The sequence below is a fragment of the Desmodus rotundus genome, chromosome 8, assembly GCF_022682495.2.
Source record: "Desmodus rotundus isolate HL8 chromosome 8, HLdesRot8A.1, whole genome shotgun sequence".
Classification (NCBI taxonomy): domain Eukaryota; kingdom Metazoa; phylum Chordata; class Mammalia; order Chiroptera; family Phyllostomidae; genus Desmodus; species Desmodus rotundus.
The window spans coordinates 21,011,533-21,032,357 of NC_071394.1; the positions used below are offsets into that span (position 1 = coordinate 21,011,533).

Sequence of the window (20,825 nt, forward strand, 5' to 3'; positions counted from 1 at the left end):
GACATGTATATATGGGAAAAAGACATAGTATGAGGCCTGTCCAGAAGGTATCCAGCCATCTAATATGAAAAATAGAGACATTTATTGAAGAAGATACAAGAAACATTGTACATAGGACAATCACGTCTCAGTTCCCTTGAAAGTAAGGCACCTTGGGATCTCACACCGTTCTCCCAATTGCCATCAGCTGCCCTGACTTATTTTCCTGAGTCTCATCTACAGCCTGAAATCTCTTCCCTTTCAAAGGAGATTTTAGTTTTGAGAAAATCCAGAAGTTACAGGGCGCCAAATTTGGGCTGTAGGGGGGCTGAGTCACCTGCGTGATTTGATGTTTTGCCAAAAAACTCTGCACAAGACATGATATGTGAGCGGGCACATTTTTAGGATGAAGCTGCCAATCACCAGTTGCCCATAACTGTGGGCTTCTGAACCATCCTAATAGTTTCCATGGAGGAACATTCAAGCTTAACACAAAATTTGATGCACATTCATTGCTCTACTGGCTCAGTCATTTTGAATACAACAGCCACACAGTACACATGCTCACTCAGAGGAGTCTACCGCCCCCACTGACTAGTACAGTGAAGTCATCATTGTTCACACATGTGCATTCCAGTCCACTCTCCTTGGCTGCCAGGTTATATCAATGTTGCACAAACCATTCTCGTTATATTTACAATGGCTGGACTTTTTCCAGACAGACCTTGTATACATATATAGAGTTCAGTATTATCCATAGTTTCAGGCGTCCACTGTGGGTCTTTGAACTAATTCTCTATAAATAAGGGGAGGCACCTGTATACTGAGAGGTGGTGATGGTTAAGGGAAGAGAGGAAAAATTGTGAGTGAAATCCTCATATACCATAATAGCACATTTTTGTTGAAGAAAGATAATGTAGTATATGCATATGTTTTTGAATTATGAAGACAAATATCTAGAATACAAGCTAAAAAAGCAGTTGTCCCTGGGGAGTAAGACCAGGGGATTGAGGGAATTTCATATTTCTGTATTTTAACTCTACATTTTTTGCAAAGATTTCTTTATGTATAATATTTTGAAAAAATAAAATTTTATTTTCAAAAAACCAGGGAACAAAACTGAAAAGGTTAAGAGGAAAGCCCAAAGAAACATGAGAAACAGATAGCAAAAAAGACTGAAGAAGCTAAAAGCCTGAGACTGCTTTATATAACTTTGCAATGTCATTTCTTAGTCCATGACATGAACAAAATCTGAGCTATGAGTATATTACAATTATTGCAATATACTAAAATTTCCCCAGAGAACTCTAGCTTTCTGCCAATTCACATAAGCTAAATGTCCTGAACTTTCCTTCTCACAATCACTGTTCTTCCCAGAAGGAAAGATCCATGCTTCATTCACTTCTAGAATTCGCCATATTGTGTGGCACTCCAAACTTCAAAAGACATTTAAGATCCAGGATTGCCAAGGGGAGTTCCCCCCCCACCCAATATCTATGAGTGCCACAATCTCTGTATTAAACTGCTACACAATAAAAAGGGGAAAAGCCTCAGCCATTCCTAAGACAACAGGAGACTTTGCGGGGCTTAAAAATTGATTAGGTCCTCCTTTTGAGGGCTAACTTCTCCTGTTTGTGACTACATATGTCTTTCAAAGTATTGGTACCAGAACCATTACTTAATGATTATCATCAGGAAGCCCTGCTTTACATTACTTATAGAATCTCTGCTTGATGGATGAAATAGCTTTTTGATTGATTTTTATGTAAATATTTCCTGGCTTTTTCTTCTCCTGTGAAGTTTTCCTGTTTTCCTCCCTTTGTTTATCCACCACGTGTCTCTTACTGTCATTATTATTATGAGTGTCACAAATGTTTAAAGATGAGATGTGTACTTTAGTGGGGCTAATCAAAAGTTTAGCCCAGTTTGCTTCCTAAATCAATAACCCCTGTGCCAAATATTCAACGATTTCAAAATTTTAAAAAGATATATACACAACCCATATATTCCTTTATTCAGCTTTTCTCCGTCACTAATCGAAACTATTTAGATTCAGTTTCTTCAAAATTTTAAATCAAAATTCTTTTAAACTTGTTTTTTGTATCTAAAGTGTTATTAAACATGGTCTTACCAGCCTGCTTTAAGTAAGTGTTGATTAGAGGTTCCATAAGTGGCAATGTTCTGGCTAATATTTGCTGTGTAAAAAATTACGCTAATACCTGAGCTGATAAAAAACAACTATTTTAATTAATTCACAATTTTGTGGTCAAAATTTAGGGAGGGCTCAGCTGGGCATGTCTTGCTTGGAGCCTCTCATGCAGTTGGAGTCAATGTCTGCGCTGCATTTATACAAAGGTTCACTGGGCCCGACTCTCCCAAATGACCCACTCACAGGAAGACAGTGGATGGAAGCTCTTGGCTGCAAGGTTACTTGGGATGCCCACTGAGCACATCCATGCAGCCTCCCATATTTGGTTTCAGAGCAGTCAGGCCCCTTAACTAGAAGCTCAGGGTTCCCAGGGTTCCAGCAAACAAGATAGAAGCTGCATGGCCATTTTGGCCTAGCTTCCAAAGCCACTCAATGTCATCGCTGCTACATTTTATTGGTTAGTAACAGGACACAGCCCCACTCAGATTCACAGATAAAAATCCTACCTTTTGGTCAGGTTAAAAAAAAAAACTTGGGACCATATGTCTTAAGCACAAGAAATATAAATGTTGAGTTAAGTAGTAATAGCCAAGCTCATATGGTTATTTTTATGGCATTTTTGAGACTTCATAATAAATAACCTTGTTGAGCTTACTGACGTTGTTTTCTACCCCAGACTGGTTTTTTCTCTTTGACAAATCTACCACAGTAAGGTTTTAAGAAACGTGATGATTTTGCCAAATAGATGTTACAGTGGAGAGTTGCTAACCATCTGTCATCACATTATTAAAATATTTTCCACATATTGATGATTATATTTCTCTCCTCAATATTTCCTTTCTCTTATCCCCCCTTGGACACCCCCACCACCTTCCTCCCTTTCTTATTCAATATGCTTTGACTTTTTGTTTTCACACGATGCTAAGCACTGGGGATATTGTGATGAATAAACCATATTCCCTGTTCTACAGGCGCTAGCATTTTGGTGGGGAAAATGGGAACTGAGACTGTCAACTAATGTGGTAAATGTGATTGCACAGACATGTGCAGAGGATTGTGGGAGTGCTGAAGCAAGACTAAAGCTCCTCAACACCTAAGTAATTCAAGAGAGGGCTGTAAAAATTCGTCTTCAACTTATTTTGTAAGAGTGAGAAAGAAGAGATCCCAGGTCTGAGATCATGACAATGGCACCCACACATTTCTAGATCGTGCATTTCCAAATATAAATCATTTTATCTCCCGAACATAAGGTTCTTTTAAAAATATTATCCGCATTTATGCAAACATCCAAAAATAGTCATTCATTTGAAATCAACGTACCCTTCCCCCAACAGTCAAACCATTGAAAGTCAGCTTCTTGGGGGTAGGAGAGCAGGAAAACCCCTTGAGATTGTCGGAAGTGCTAACCCACTCCAGTGACTGAATTCTCTCAGCTCAATTAAAAGAGAAATAGCAGGCATATCTGCTCATGCGGTGTAAAATATTTATGAGGATAAAAGACCTGTGACCGTGTCTTTCACTATTAATTCACAGCTAGGTGGAAGAGTTACTTTGGAGTCGCTCACTCAGTTATCATTTCTATGACAAAATGTGCCAACTATTTCCCTTTTGGTTTAGCTTGAAAACCCAATGACATCCAATTTCTGACGTAGTTCCTTCCCTTCGTTCCCTCAACAGAATTTGGATCTTCAATGTTGTTGACGAGACAGAGGGAGAGGAACCTCTCGGTTTGCTGAAGATCATCAGCACATTGTACTGAGCAGAATGCCAGGTGTCTAACATGATTCAGTTGAGCAATTGGGTTCCGTTCTGGAGAAGGTGAAGGCATCCTGTGCATAGGTGAGTGAGCTCCAAGATATTTAATACACAAGGACAATTGCTTGTGGTTTTTCTCTCACACATTTAGGATGGAGGAACAGATAAGGGAATTGTTCCTTTTACAAGCTAGCCTGCAAAGGTTGGCACAAACTTGAAGATAGAGATGTTAATTGTGCTCCTCTGTCTGACTTCCCAGCATCCAGCATAGGGCCTGACCAGAGTGTGCGCTCAATCAATTTCATTACATGTGTGAAGCAATAAATGTGACGTACAGACTTCAACATAATTCAAAAAAATCACAACCACAGCTAAACAAAGGGTAGACAAATTAAGTTGCCCTATACTTGAAATTCGAAATTTCATTTTCCTTGGTGTTATCTGAAGACAGCATCTGTTCTTATTATCCTAATCATAAATCCTGAAGGCATGTAATAGTGTCATCTGATACAACTAAGAAATGTGTGTACAAATAGAAATGAGGACTCTTTTGGGTTAACAGAATTTGGTCAGGAGTTAGTCTGCACCCACAGTGGGGGGGAGACAGAGTCATACTGTAATGATCCACTTAATTATTCCTAATGTATTTTTGATAGATGGATGTTATAGCTTAGCAGATGTGACAGCGACATTGATTCTTCACAGTGACAGGCTTCCATTACATATTTTACAGTTCATTACAGTGTTTTTTCCCAATATTTAGCCTTCATTTCTACGGCTGCTTAAAGTTGATTGTCTTGATTTTTAAAATGATGGGTTTCATCTTGCAGGCTGAGACATACATTACATTCTAATTCCCATTACAATCAAAGGAACACCGAATTCTTACCATGTAAGCGCTCTGGCTCTGCCTCACAGAGCTAACACTCCACATTGCTATTCTGTTCTCCTTTTAGTGAAGCATCCATTCTAGTTACGTTCTGCAACAACCGTTGCCAGATAACCAAATTCCCTTTACCTGGGCACACTGAAATCAAATGTTGATGAGGACTTCGGTGATTAGGCTTAGCTCGCTCGTACATTTTACAAAACGAGAATGCTGTTTGCGGAGCAGCCAAGTGCGGGATATTTCATGGTGAACCTGTTCTCCAGCTCTTCTGCTGCTGATTTTCCTTTTCTTTTTCTTACTCTGAAACCCATTAACCATAAAAATGATTAAATTGCCTGTTCTGGAACAATTCCTTCCTTTTGGATAAGGACATTGTGTGTGTGTGTGTGTTTAGTTTTTCTTTAAAAAAAGGCATTTATTTGTAGCTTTTTGTTTTAGCTCTAATTGTAGCAAAAACCTACATGGGGTGATAGATTGTATATTTAAGTTTTTCATTCACCAATTGATATATGTATATATTCACTTATAAATATGAATGAGCTCTATAAGTTGGTGTCTGCTTACTGCCTTTTGTCTCCCGATTTACAGATATTGTTCCTACTTCACTCACACCGGAGAACTACGTTACAGCAGGTTTCAGATCGTACAGGGTTCTTAACCGGACACTTATTTTACACCTATGACGAAACAAGCACTATTTTCAAACCTGGGAGACTGAGATAAATTAAACTCGGTACCTACCTCAAGGAGTCTAATGAGATAGAAAAATGCATGAAAATATGTCACATTTGGATGCTTTCATAGATATCAGAAAACCCAACTAAATCTGGCAGTTTGTTGACTCCAGTTATCAAGACGCTCAAAGGAAGAGAAAATTCAGCTCAGTTTAACTCTGACTTTCATTCTATTTGTGATTCTTGAGTGTCTTCCCTCCCGCTGTGCATCAGCGTTGCTTTCAGGCTAACTTACTTTGCGGTTCCAAGCAGAAACAGGAACTACATGCTTCCTCCCTCCTCAACCATTGACCATAAGTTTGCACTTGACCTTGATTAGACTATTTTTGAGGCAACTGTGGCTAAAGGAGTGCCAGGTTTTGGCTTAGGACTGGTTCCTTCTTTTCCCTGAACCAATTGCTGTAGCCTAAGGGGATATGATTAGAGTTAATTGATTTGGGACTTTGGGCAGAGGGTAGAGTCAATTTCCTGCAAACCACAAAGGTGCTGCACAATAGGGAAAGATGGTAATCTAGAGGGAAGTCCAGGTGTTGTTGCAGAAGAGAAGGGTGGGAAATTGATATTGGTAGAGCAATCAATGAATATGTGCTCGATCTAGACAGCATCAGTTCTCCACCCATTCCCACTTTAAGTTTAGGCTCATCAGTTTATGATAATGGAAACTTGACTGCAAATACAGTCCTAATTGTGCCCCGGCCAGGCAGCTTAGCTGGTTAGAGGGCCATCCAGATACGCTGTGGCTGCGGATTCGTTCCTCTGTCAGTGCACATACAAGAATCAACCAATGAGTGCACAAATACGTAAAATAAACCCATGTTTCTCTCTCTCTCTCTCTGCACCCTCTTTCTCTCAAATCAATAAAAAACACTTTTATGGTCCTAATTACTCTACATCCCTGGTAATGTGACTTTGCAGGTCTTCACATCAAGCGGTAGAGTCCATTCTCCTGTCCCTTGGACCTCAGCTAGGTTAGTGATTTCATTTAACAAAATAATGCCTTAGAAATAACTGTGTGCTGGCTTTGAGCTTTGTGTGCTTCCCTGCACTCTCTTGGAAACCTGTTGCCCCTGTGAACTAGCCTGGCCTAGTCAGCTGGAAGATGGGAGACCAATGTAGAACAGAGACAAGTCATCCCAGCTGAAGCCATCCCATACCAATCAATGGCACAGCATTTAACCACAGAGACAGGAGGAGATCCATCACGACCACGAGGATCTGGTGAGGAGGTAACTGCTGAGTCATGATTCTGAAACCCAATAAACTCTTAAAACTAAAAGGCATTTATTAATTTGCAGTAAGCTTATTTTGCTGCAAAACCAACTCTGAACTTATGAAAGGTTACTAACACCCTTTTATTATCCAAACTAGTGTAAATATCCATACCCACCCTTTCTGTTGAAAAAGATATTAATCTGCTTGACCACAGGGTACTTCCTGAGATCCCACTGGTGATTTTACAAAATATATTATTTGTGCAAAGTTTTAGCTTTCTAAATTACAAAAATACAAAACTCAAATCAAACCAAAACAAACAAAATGCAAGCAAACCAAAAAACCCGCCTGAATCGATCTTGAAATATATATATCTATATATCTATAATAAATGTGGGGAACCTGAAAATCCATTTTGCACAGAAAAAAAATTAGCCATCCTCTCTCTTTTTGCTTCTTCCCATCCGTGATATTTTGATTCATAATAAGAAATATATATTTTGTACAAATCACCTAGTCTGCTATTATTGTACACAAATGTTTCCTATAGTTCTGTCTTTTTGACCTATACAGATTTAAATTTAAAAAAAATTAAATTGTAAATATTTTGAATTTTTGAATAAAATTGGGACATCTGACTTTTATTGATGTCTGAATTTACTCAAGACAAAAATCAGGTAATACAGTTAGGGGACACTTTAGGAAAAGCACTTATTCTCAATTTGGCCACAGTCTTTCCTCACCCCTGTTGTCTGTATCCAGCCACTTTTTTAATTTATATCATGTCTGCCTGGCAATGTGACATTTTGTTCCTAAAATTTTGATAGTAAATTAGGTCTTCATTACTCTAAATTTCAGTTATTTTTACTTTCTCTCATCTTTTAGATGAGCCAGTTTGGGGCACAAAGTAAGTCATATTCCTTGTACCCATTCCCATTATATGACAGGACCTCTAACCAGCCAATTATAAGAATGATTTTCTCACCTCCCTACAGCCTAGCCTCTCCTGATTTAGATAGCCTCTAAATCTACCAGGGGTATTTATTGACAATCAATCCTTATTATTATGCTGAAGAGAGAAAACTGGAAAGCATCCTCAATCATCATTATGAGATTGATTAGTAAAAGTCCCTACACTACTCCTGATTCATATGATAAATGTACTTCTCAGAATCTATTTTTCCATTGATTAGCTTAATGTAATCACGATTGCTCCTCCCACCTCTCACAAAGTACAAGAGAAAAAAAATGAGACATATTAAAAATCATGTAGGATCAAAATCATTACTTAGACTTCAATACCATCATTTTACTAGTGTCAATCATTTTGTAAGCATAGAATGAGGAACCACTGTTGCCCGTGTGTTTTACCATTTCATGCCCATGATTTAAAGTTACGGAAAGAATATATTGGTTCTCAGGCAGCTTAAATTTTATCTTGGAAGAGAGATCACATAGCAGCAGCAGTATAAAATATACACGGAATACTTCCACAGATGTAAACTGAGAGTATAAAAGAAATACGTTATGCCACTAGAATGTCAGTTAGAAAAGTAATATGATTTGGGGGATGTTAAACAAGAAAGGCTCTCGGAAAGGTCTTTGGGTCAGATTTTGAGGGAAGTTTTAGACATGGACTTGTAGGAGAAAGAGATGAAGTTATTTCAGCAAGTGGTGTATATATTTTTTTTTGCAGAGCTTTCTTTTCAGGAGCTCAATCAGCACACACTTATTCTTTTTGTGCAAGACCTCGAAGGATATTTTGTAGTATGTTGTCATAGAATCGATATTTTTAAAGCTCAAGAATATGTAGACGATGAAGTATACTATGTACACTGGGTGTCCAACCTTTTGGCGTCTCTGGGCCACACTGGAAGACGAAGAGAGTCTTGGACCACACATTAAATATACAAACACTAACAAAAACTGATGAGCAAAGAAAAAAATTTTAAGTAAGTTTATGATTTTGTGTTGGGAGGCATTCATAGGCCATCCTAGACCACACACGGCCCACAGGCTGCGGGTTGCACACCCCTGACAGAAATAGGAAATGAGAGAGAATAACGTGGATAAACAGTCATCTCTAGCTGCAGCTCAGTCTTGTCATCTTCTTCACTCTATTCAAAAGAAACAGTGCACTTCCTGCAGGAGGTAGTAAGACATTTAATACTGACCTTAAGGAGCTTACAATTGCTATTGGACATTTAGGCTCCTAAGTGAGGAATTAAGACAATATGCAGTAGTCACTTAAACATACAAGTCAAGTCACAAGGTGGTGGCTGATAAATATTTTAAAAAATTGGTGCTGACAAGTCCTAGCAAAGTTCATCAGAGGCAGACTCTTTGGGAGCTGGCTTGGAGGACAAGGGCTTCATGAAAGAGATGTAACAGCAGGCAAACTACCCAGGTCCTCTAATCCAAGATGAATCCCTTCTACAGAACCACTAGTAAATGGCTTTTCTTCTTTTTGATCCTCTCCAGTAATACCGAATTCACTTTCATGAGACATCCTATTTCAAGTTCTTGAAAGAGAACTTGGGGCTTCTTCCTTATGCTCAGCCCCAAATTAGCCTCCTTATTAGATGTGATAGTGCTATCTAGAACTTGAACTACAAGAACTTGGAATATAAGGAGTATAAGAACTTCCTCCTTATACTCCGGCCCGAATTAGGTTACCTGTGTTGGGCATCCTCAGGGGTTCCAGTGTATCACAGATCTGCTGGCTTATTTATTCCCTTGGCCCTCCAAGCTGTCCTTTCAGGACTGAAGTAGCCACAGCACCAGCATTGTGAGCACGAGAAACCTCCTGTGTTTATCCCAGGGCAATTAATATTATCACCTCTTGAGTAGGCTCTGCTGTGGACAGGGTGACGAGACATTGCTCTGTATAGCACGGCAATGGGGAGATCCAGGTTCTGGGATCAGACAGGCCCAAGTTAGAATCTTGGCTCTGCTAGTTATCAGTTCTCACACTTTAGGAAGCAGATGACAACATTTTAATCATCAATTTTTACACTGTAAAATGGGTACCGTAATACTGGATCCCTTATAGAACTGGTATAAGAATTAAAGATAACAATTAGAAGTAAAAAAATACTATTTTTGTCATTGGTTCTGCTTTTATCCTTCTTAATCATGATATAAAATTTCTCTTCTATTTTACAAACTTCAAATTATTTAAAGCTAATTTTTGTTTCCTCTTAGTCTCCTCTTCTGGCTGAATATCCCAAGTTCCTTTAGCATCTCCTTGTGCAATGTAACTTCAAGTTTCTTCAACTTCTTACCAGCTCTCTTCCAGACACCCTACGGTGTCTTTGTGTACACCCTTTTAAATATACGCGTATAGTACTAAGAACAGGCGGCATCTCTGTAAATGTGACTTAGCGAGATAGTCCTTAAATGGCGGAGAGAACAGGGAAATGGAGGAAGGACATTCTCACGGGAGAACAGTGGAATGAGCAAAGGAGCAGAAACTGTAATACACGTCATGTTTAACAATCAATGGGCCTAACTTGCCAAAAGAGAGACACAGGGAAAAAAGATTTTAAAGAAGCTGGATCGTGAAGTCCCTGGAACGATGAGACTGTGAAATCTATTAATATAAATGAAAATGAACAAAATCATCGTTATAGGAGATTGATTTATCACTTGAAAGCAAGCAATCACAGAATTTACGTGAGCCATTCACAAAGAGCACATTATAAATGTTATAATCCCCTCACTCCCCTTAGAGTGAAGCAATCAATAGCCCTAGAATCTCGCTAAAGGAGATGCTGAAAACCAGGGTATGATCCACAGACCACACATTTCCTTTGATGTGGCAGTCCACTCTGGTTAGAAAGAGGCCGATGACCCCAAGCGGTTACTTTGTCCTATCCTGGGAGTCACACTCAGTGGCTTCAACCTCTAGATTTCCTGTATTTCTTACCCTCTCTCTTCTTCCTCTGGTCTTCCTTCTTTTCCTTCAGTTTGTGGTTCATGCCCCACCTCTGCTGAGTTCTAGCTGTATGACCGTTGGCAAATTACTCACATTCCCTGTAACCCAGCTTTCTCTTCTGTAAAACTGAGGATTTTTACAGGACTTTGAAAATTAATTGTGACCGTTAAACGAGTTAAAGTACAGGTTCACCCACCCTACCCCCACCATGGGAAAGCAGAGCGATCTTACGAAACCTTTCACAAACTGAAATGGCATGAAGTGAAGAGCAATTACCATTCATTGACACGGGAAAAATTTTTGAGCATTCCCAGACTTCCAAGATAACCTACCAAATAAAACATAGAACCTAAAATAACACTAACATAGTCAACGGAATGTTATGATAAATAGAGCGTCTACACGTTTGTACAGCGTTGTTTCACTTACCAGTCAGTGCGCGCTGCCTTCATAGCAGCTTCAAAGCTGCAAACAAATGGCGACCACTATTCTGGCTTTTCGCCTTTTTTTCATAAACGTCAATATCCTTTCGGGTTTCTTTCAGCTAGTGAAAACAGACACTAAGGGTAGGTCTTTCATCAAACTGGAGCGTCATTAGCAAACTTTCGAAAAGCGGGGGTACCTGTTTCTAAAGCGATTAGGAGAGTCTGGCATAAGTGCTACTTATGTTCATTGTATTTTGCATCCTGATCGTTCGTAATTCAACAATACCAGACGCTCTGCACAGGGGATGCAGAGTGAACAGAACAAGCTCTTATCCTCCATAGCCACAGTTCTCCTGATTTTGTGGGCAAGGCAATGACTTTAGAAACAGTTTCCTGGATTCAATTTGTTAGCTACTATTTATTGTCTTTGTAACCTTGGATGAGACACTTAATTCCTCTAATTCTCTTTCCTCATCTGTAAAATGAGGATTAATGAAACCTACTTTGAAGATTTGTTCAGACAATTAAATAAGACAAAATATGCACATTGCCTGGCACAGTTGGAACTAAAATATAGGCGCCTTCCCCCATAAACCTGTGGCTACGCCGGAGGCTGCGGGACCCCACCTTGAGCTCAGGTGCCAGCGCTTTCTTCTCAAGTGCGAGGCAGGAGTGAGGAAGTATAAGGAGAGGCAGAAACCGGGATGTGGGAGAGGGAATAGACCGGAGGGAGGCAGGGAGGCAGGGAGGCAGGGAGGCAGGGAGGCAGGGAGCCCCCACCCCCGCCCCGGACTACATCTCCCGGGATGCTCAGCAAAGGGAGCGCCCGCCCCGCCCCGCCCCGCCCCACGGGCACCGCGGGCGCTGCCCACCGCGCGGAGCTCAGTGGCGTGTGGTGGCAAAAGTGCCCCGGCGGGGATGGCAGACTTTCCCTAGGAGCCCTGCGGGGACAAGCGCGCGGCCCTCCAGCCACACTGGGTGACGAAGCAGGAGGTGAGTGGTGAGAGTGAGCGTGGCAGAGTCGCAGGGGCGAGGGAGAGACCCCGGGAGCCCCGCAGAGCAGGGGAGCGCGTCCCCACTCAATGCCCAAGGTGCCTGCCCAGCCTCAGGGCACCCAGCGAACGCAGCCGGACTCCGGATGCCTCCCGAGGGCGCAGGAGTTCACCCGGAATGGATTGATCGATCCCGCGAGGGAACCGCTGCCCAGTGCCTGCGGCGCGACGTCCCCACACAGCGCTCGCGGGACGGATTCCGCGGTCGCCCTCTCCAGACCAGCCTCGCCCGGGTCAGTTAGTTCCAGTGCAGATATCCGTGCTCTTAATCGATAGCAGACGGCCGAGGAAAAGTGCTTTCCTTTCGCTCTGATGTGCAGTTTTATCACCTGCGCTCCTCAACGCGAAAGAAGAGAGGGAGGGGTCGGAAGGCTAGACTTTAGCTGGCCCCCTGGGATCATCTATTCTCCATCCCGGGTGGAAGCCCCGGGTCACAGCTGCAAAGGGAATCCACCAGGCAGCTAGTGTATCGACGAGGGAGCAAGCGGAGTCTCTCTTTGAAGGAAAGATAAACGTAGGACCAGGGAATTAAGTGGCGATTTCTCTCCCTCTTTATTAAAAATTGGAAGTCCCCTAAGGGACTTTGCCGATTTTATGATTTTATCCCAAGTAGTCCAGTGTGATGAGTTAATTGTGCGAAAGGTTAATCAGAGCGCCCAATGTCTAAGGGACCTGTGAGCTTTCTCATTTCAGCAATCAAACCGTTACCATCGCTTCGTTCATTGAGGGATCCTGCAGTAGAGATCTGTCCACTTGCTACGGGAAAGCTCTGCTTCAGTTATGGTTTTCTTGCAATTGGTGTATGGTTTGTTGGTTTTCTGTTTTAGCTGCACAGAAACTCCAATAATAGGAGAAGAGTGGGTTAATAAAAAAACTGATATATAGCAGAGAACATGTGGATTCCCTCTCCCACATTTTGAGTTGCCATGTTGACCTCAGGTGAGCCTTACCTGTGCTTCTGTGTGTGTTACCAGCTCCTGGAGCTGTGGGTTTTGAATCATAGTAAACCCCAAAGCCATGGGTTTGCGTGAGTTACTACCCATGGGCTTGGAATCAAAATAAAAAGCGCCCTTGTTTGAAACCTCTTTCCTTGGTGATAGTGGAAAGTGAATTTTTATCCTCAGAAGATGTCAGAGGCAGAGAAAGACAGGCAGATGGTTTTCTGCTCAACTTAATAGCTCTGTCCCAGGAAGGTCCCTTGCTGCAGTTGGGGTGAGGGAATGACATGGATACAAAGTTCCAGAGGTAACCTTGGAGATAGCTTCTTGCCTATTTGCCTTAACAGAGCCCTGACTCTGTCGGTTAATTTGTATTCTATTGTCAGTTTATTTCTAGATTGGGTTTGTGAAGTTTCTGGATGGTCAGCGTCCTGTGCACCTGTGTTAGCAAAGCGTGCAGAAGGAGAGGAGCTCAGACCCATGCAGACTCAGTGAGCAGGAGTAGCTGACCTGCCCTGGAGCAGGCAGCTCTGTGTGTGTGTGTGTGTGTGTGTGTGTATAGCAGTGGGTTGGCCCATAGTATTTGCAGGGACCACACAATGAATGAAGTATGTTGTCTACACACTTCTGAGTCCAGAACACGCTACCTTCCTCTGGTAGCAAGGGGATGGGCTAAGAATGGAAGCACAATGAACAGGCTTAGGGTCTTATATGTACAGGGCTGGGTGACTACGGTCATCGGATGTATGCAGTGTAAAGTTAGGAGGGGTGGCTGATTAAACCTGCGTTCTTTCACCTGCTTCAGAGCTGTGCAGTCAAAATGCTGAGCCTCAGCTCCAGGAGACCCCAGCTGATAGTGACATACACATTCACCCATGGTGATGCTCTAAAGCTAATCTGCATTAGAATCTGTTCCGAACTAAAGAGAGTGTAAATACTTATCATTTAACTGAATCATTGAGAAGTCTGTGCTTCCCCAGGTTCTCCAGAAAATCAGCAGTTCTGCTAAAAAAGGTCCCTGTCTTTCTCATTTGTCTCTACACAGGAAACCTGCGTTTTCATTGAGAGATCCTGTCACAGAAATGTGTGAGTCCTTGGATAAATTTGGCTTGGTGACGGCAATGCCTTCTTCAGAGACACTGCTACTTCCTCCGCGCACCTTTTCTACCCTGACCTAAGTTTCCTAGTGTTAATCCCTGTGATAAGTCAGAGGATTTGCCCTTTTCACACTCTCTTGACACTAGGTATCCTCTCCGTTCTCCTACCCCTTGAGGAGGACCTGGGGTTGAAGTGTCAACACTGTGGCTGCCAAGGAGATGGGGTCCTCCCCAGCTGCACTCCTGGCAGTTGAGTTCTTTTTAATGTAATTGGCAGAATTTCCAGAAGCTGCTGGGGGATTGTCTGAGTAGCTCCGATGGAGCTCCACTATCTTGCTAGGAAGAACAGCCAGGCAGCCTTGTGCGATGCTGTGGGCTGGAGTTCAGGAGGGTCTCCCGCTGGCCAGGCACATGCGGCAGCCTCCAAAGCTGCTCTCTGCTGCCAGAGACGCTGTACATCGACACCAAGAGCAGCTGAGATGGAAGGCTCTAAACTTCGCCCTTCTCCATCCTCCTTCTCCTCCTCTCTGCAGGACAGTGTTATTCAGCCAGATTCCTTCCCACCAGGACTTCTCAACTCAGGAAACACCCAAGTAGCAGAACGGAAAGTCTGCAATTGCTGCAGCCAGGAACTGGAAACTTCTTTTACTTACGTGGATGAGAATGTTAACTTGGAACAGAGGAACCGGAGCCCCCCTTCAGCAAAAGGGGGTAATCACCCGGAAGACCTTGACTGGGAAAATTCCAATGAGTGGCCCCACGAGGCTGCCATTTCCTTGATATCTGATGACGAAGATGATACAAGTTCAGAAGCCACATCTTCAGGGAAGTCAGTAGACTATGGCTTCATCAGCGCCATCTTGTTCTTGGTCACTGGCATCTTGCTGGTGATCATCTCTTATATTGTCCCACGGGAAGTGACTGTGGATCCCAACACCGTGGCGGCCCGGGAGATGGAACGCCTGGAGAAAGAGAGCGCCAGGCTGGGCGCGCACCTGGACCGGTGTGTGATTGCGGGACTCTGCCTGCTTACTCTTGGGGGCGTCGTTCTGTCCTGTCTGCTCATGATGTCTATGTGGAAAGGGGAGCTGTATAGTCGCAACAGGTTTGCCTCTTCCAAAGAGTCTGCCAAACTCTATGGTTCTTTCAGCTTCAGGATGAAAACCAGCACGAATGAGAACACCCTGGAACTGTCCTTGGTAGAGGAAGATGCTCTGGCTGTTCAGAGTTAATTCTGGTTGTGAACTTCCAGAGAGTCTTCCTTGGCATTTTATATGAGAAAACAAACAAACAAAACCAAACCACACTTCTTAAAATTAACAGTGCAGTTTGTTTGCCTGGCAAGAAAAGTTTATGCCCCAAACCAACAGCCCGTGAGAGTTTTGTTCTTCATGTATTTTTTCTGTAGAAGAAAGCCACGTAAGCTGCGTTAGGAAACCGCAATCAGCACACCTGTCCTTCTGAGGAGCTGAGACTGACTCGTGTAATGCCATCAGTTTCTACTTCAGTAGCAAATATTTCTAGCAGCCCAATGTACAAATGATCCTGTACAAAGAACAATACAGGATATTGTTCTTTGGACACTAGGAGTTCCCACACATAGATCAATTATAGCCACCTATTTTGTGAAAAAGAACTTAAACACTAATCACATAATAAGGCTTATATTTAATTCTCAAAGGTTCTTGAGAATTACTAAAGGCTAAATTTTTTCATACTAAATTTTTTCTTTCTATAATTTGCCTACTTGCTAAAATACAGGGTTTTGAATTTAAATGTTTTAAAACTTGAGGATACTGGTTATTTGAAAACCTATAAAATTGCTTGTGTTGTATTTAAAATTATTCCTGTACTCACAAGTGGTAATTGAGTCATTAGAATACACTTTCTAGTAAAAGAAAGTTATATAAATCATTATGAGACCGATCTGAATTTAACCCATAATGGTAGTGCCAGATATTAGCCCGTGTCACGTGAACATTTTCTAGAGGAAGTCAAGTTAGTTGCTGATATAAATTTCATTGCCTGTTCCTGGTTTAGCTACGATACTGGTTACTCATGCTCTTAAAGTCTGTCCTGATTCTCACATAAGAGAGGCAAAGCGTGAGACACTTTTAATATACTTCCAGACATGCAAACATCTAGGCAGATCTGAGTCACGACTGGCTCAGGAACACTCCCACGTGACTTTTTGTTGTTGTTTGGAGAAAACTTCTGATACAATTGCAGCTAGACTCGGGGACTGCGCCTGGAAGCCCTCACCACTTGCTCTAGGCCACGCAGCAAGACATTGCCCAAAGATGGCAGCAGTCCTTAAGCCCATAGCCAAAGAATTAAAGGGAGGGGGGTGGGCAGGAGATATTAAATACACTGATTCAGTGGGAACTGCACCCCTCATCACACTGCTCCAGGCCTCCTGCTGAGCTCCTTGTATCCAGGCCTTCAGTGACTGTGAGCTCTGGCCTCAGGAAGCTCTACGAGAGACATGATGGGCAATGTGGCCACAACTTGCAAAACACCCAGTGTCCGCACTCACACACCATCTCCCTGTGGTAATGGTTCAGGAAAGGGTCAGGGAATGCAGCCTCAGAAACGTCTTGCATTTTGCAACTACTCTTAGAGGTGTTTCCAACTTCGTGCTGGAGGGTCTGTTGCAGCTTCCATTACGGCATTACCGTGATCAGTGGGGTCATTCCCAAAGAGGACCGGAGCTGGGAATTGGGGTGGGAGGGAAGGCACGGGGCAGTGAGAAAATGATTTCTGTGTAGATTGTGATGCCTAATTCTAATGTTTGAAGTTTTTGTTGTTATCGAGGATGGTGGAATATGTGGGTGACTGTGGCTGGCAGAGTGTGTGAGTCATGATATCTATGTGAATGAGCTCTTGTGGGTGTCAGAGATAGATGTGATGAGTATGCAGTGTGTTACTAAGGGTTAAGGGGAAACACAAAAGGGAATATCAGAGACTAGTAAAAATAGAGAGGATGGCTATAGGAAAGAGCTATTAGGTAAAAATGAGAAATAAATGGCCATCAGAGGAAGCTAGATAGAGCTATAGAACAGACTGTTATTGATTCCAAAAGAATTGGGACAATGTACAGACAATTTCTGTTTTCTATTGCTGCTTCGTTGTGCTTTTTGAACAGAGTCTTTGTTGTATTGTGAATCTCATTTTGTGGTTTGTGCTGAGGCCAGCTTACCAGCAGTATAAATTTCATGTTCTGAAGGTTTATCAGCTGTCTTAAAATGTGTTTAACACATTTTAAGAATGCATGTTTATTCATAGAAGCTAAGTGGGATCAGTGGAGTTTTGTTTTTATTTATTGATGAACAAGATTAATTTTGCCAAATCACAAACTAAACTGAATTAATTGTGTAGGGTGATTTTCAGCTTATTTTCAGACAAATTTAAGAATCAAGTGTTGGAAGGTTTTTTCAGTTCTGTAAAACTAATGGTAAAGAAGAAAAACTAAAGCTTTTTAGCTCTTCATTTGGAAGCATTTAATAAATTTTGCAGTGCTACCAAATGATATACAGTTCTGATGTGATGTAAAGGAGGGGTGTGTGTGTGTGTGTGTGTGTGTGTGTGTGTGTGTGTAATGAGGGAGAAATAGATTAGAACAAGAAAATATTCAGAGGGAAAAAGATTTAACAAGTCAGAATGCATTTCTTTCTTAAAATTAAAAAATGGAAATGTAGTAAGTAAACGCTTATTTCAACCTTTATTTTAAGGTTCTAATCATAGGAGGGCAGACCATCAGATCAAAGGGAGCCCATTCAGAAAATCCTCTGGATGGCTCTTTCAGGGCTGGTTTAGGCCGTCCTGTCAGTGCCTGAATTCAAGGTGAAGATCACTTGAATTTAAAGGGATGGTAACATGGGCAACTAAAAGATCTCATCTTTAAACATGTTGTTTCCAATCTGATGCAGAGGGTTTTGAGAGCCTTTAAATATATATTTAGCAGTACTTCAGCAAGGTCAGGTAATAAATGTTACAGACATTGAACAGACCATAGCTATGGTGCTGATCTTGAATCCTTCATGGGGATTTATGACCTTATATCTGTCGCTTCAACATGGTGCTGGTTGTTATCTATAAGAGTTTTTATTGCGAGACCTGGTAAAACAAAACTCTTTTCTCAAAGTCTCATAGTTTAGATCTTTAACTTATATATCAGGTTTTAGAAAACGAAACTCAGAGTCACCTTCCTAATCTTAAGAGAAGTCAGCTCATTGTTCAACAATGCAGCCCAAAGGGGTGCGTATCAGAAAGAAAGCCATCTTTCTCCACCCCCACTCGCTGCTGATGGACAGTTTAATCCTCTTAATGACTTTAATAAACTATCCCTTTTTAGGGCCCCTAAAACTAACTGGGGCAGAGCAGAAGTGTTTTCTGTGCGACGCTCTATGTCCTTTCCAGCCACTTGGAGCTCCCGAGGCAGACCGTGCCATACGATGCACTGGCCCCCTCAGAAGGACAATGCCTTTTCTCCAGACTTGCCATTTCATGGCCGACTTACAGGTTAGAGGATCCCAGGACAACACGGACCCATGAAGCTCTTGGCGACTGTGGGTGCTTTTGCCCATGGCTGCTGTGCCCCTTGACTCTGCCACTTAGTATTGCCTTGATACCAGTGTCACCTGCTTCACTCTCTGCTTAAAATATCTGAGTCCATCCCTCTCATACTTGTTTGTTTTAGGGACTGAATTGGACCAGTGCTGGAACAAGTCCTTCAAGGTGCAAATTTAGACAAAGAGACTGCCCTTCCAAATTTATTTGTGCCTTACCTTTGCCTCTGGGCGTAAGAATGAATGAATGAATGAGTGAGCGTCATGCCAGTTAAATATCAGGAATTAAGAGTCTGAACCCAAGTGGCTCTACATCTTGTTACTTTTCTGTGAGAAGTAACAATGTTAGGCAAGAGCACTTGAACATCGCAGCCTTCATCTTTCACGGGTGACAGGCATATGCAGAGCCTTACCTGAATTAATCATCTCAAGTTAAAGAAGAAATGTTTTCTATATCCAAAAGGAGAAGGTTTTTCAGCCTGAAGGTCAGACTCCATTGCAGCAATTACTGCTGCCACCACAATGTGGTCTGACAAAAGAGATTCACAACCTTCACCAGTGGTTCGCCTCTTCGGCAAGATTTAATACTACCAACTGTATTCTGCTCTGACAAAGGCATTAGACAGATCCTTGCAGTTCTCTGTAATGGGGTTTAACCTTTCCAAGAATTGGACATAAAGAATGACTATAATGAGAAGAATTATAATGAAGTCTCTCACTGGCTTTTCCCAGTATAAAAGAATTCATAAGAACTAACACATTGTCCTTCAGCTGATTTTCAGCTATACCATTTTATGGTTCACAGAACTTTATAATATTCTCTCCTTCCAACTTTTTATGAGCATAAGCTTTGGGAAATAATTTGCCTGACTCTTGCACCGGCACTGTAAAAAGATGTTATTTTAAATATATAAAATTGATTTCACAAATCCGTGGCTTATAGTTAAGAGTGTTCCTGTGGTTTATGTTTGTTAGTGTGCAAGTTTCTGTACACTTGAGTCTATATATGTCTTAGGAGAATATTTTATCACTACAGAACTGTAATATCCAAAGCTATTGTTAGAATGATTTTCTTATAGGAAACTTGGCATGCCTTAAGGTTGGCTTTAAGGACAAGAGCAATCTTTCACGGGTCATGAATGAAGAATTTGGAATCAACCTCAGAATGAGATGCCATAATTATATAGATCTGTCTTGGTTCTTCAGCATCCCACAAATGTGTGACATTTTTTTTTTTTCACCTCTCAAGTTCAAGGCCATAGAGTCTGGCGTATTTAGAAATTACTTTACCATGAACTATTATTTTGTTTCAGGGAAATACGGGAAGCAGACAGTATTCTCCTTTGATCCAAGTTTTAGTAGGTCTCCTGTGTTTCTGGAACAGCCAGCCTCACCCTCCCACAGCCACTGTCGCGCTTCCTGGTCAGGCTACAAACACTTGTCGCACACGAGAGCAAAGATGGCTTGTTGTTATACAGTAGATTGAGAATTTTTATTTTGTGGTTCTTGTTGTGCTTTTAATTTTACTTTTCTTGTCAAACCAGAAAAAAAACAATTCAATGTTGATTATGTGTTATTTGATATTGTAAAAGGGCAGTTACAAAGGTTATGGGCATTTTTCTTAGGGCATTTGATGCCTTACATGTTAATAGCAAGTGTGTTATATCATTTTAAAATAAAACCATTAAGATGTGTTATTGTGTTAACTTTTATTTAAATCTGAATTTGTGATGCTTATTTGGTCTTTTTAAACTATATTGAAATTATGGCTCAAAAAAATAAAAGTAATATTTACCCCTGATTCAAGTATAAGATTCTTCTTGCTACCTATCATTGAACAATGTAAATTATGCCCTGTTTTTTCACTTTATATGAAATAGTCAAAGCTACGTGGGTTTCTGTAAATTACTTAGTATTGAACTTAGACTAGATTTGCATGATGTGGAAAAAATACATAAATATTTTAACACAACTAAAAACTAGAAAGCTTTTCAGTGAGAAACAAATACCAAATTAGCTATGCCCTTGCTCTTAAACTTCTTTTAATCTAATCTTGATCTCCATTTTCATCTGAGGGATGCATCATAATC

The 20,825-nt window shown here is 41.5% G+C and overlaps 1 protein-coding gene across 1 annotated transcript; it reads left to right on the forward strand.

The window, feature by feature from the left end:
- Positions 1-11,960: 11,960 nt before the first annotated feature.
- TMEM74 (transmembrane protein 74) lies at positions 11,961-20,424 on the forward strand. Its single transcript, XM_045181781.2, has 2 exons — positions 11,961-12,073; positions 14,116-20,424. Exon 2 carries the CDS (start codon positions 14,485-14,487, stop codon positions 15,397-15,399), a length of 915 nt encoding a protein of 304 aa, XP_045037716.2. The 5' UTR covers positions 11,961-12,073; positions 14,116-14,484; the 3' UTR covers positions 15,400-20,424.
- Positions 20,425-20,825: the final 401 nt, after the last annotated feature.

Excerpts from the sequence above, each read along its gene's own strand:
- TMEM74 (XM_045181781.2), top strand. The coding sequence starts at position 14,485 with ATGGAGCTCCACTATCTTGCTAGGAAGAACAGCCAGGCAGCCTTGTGC.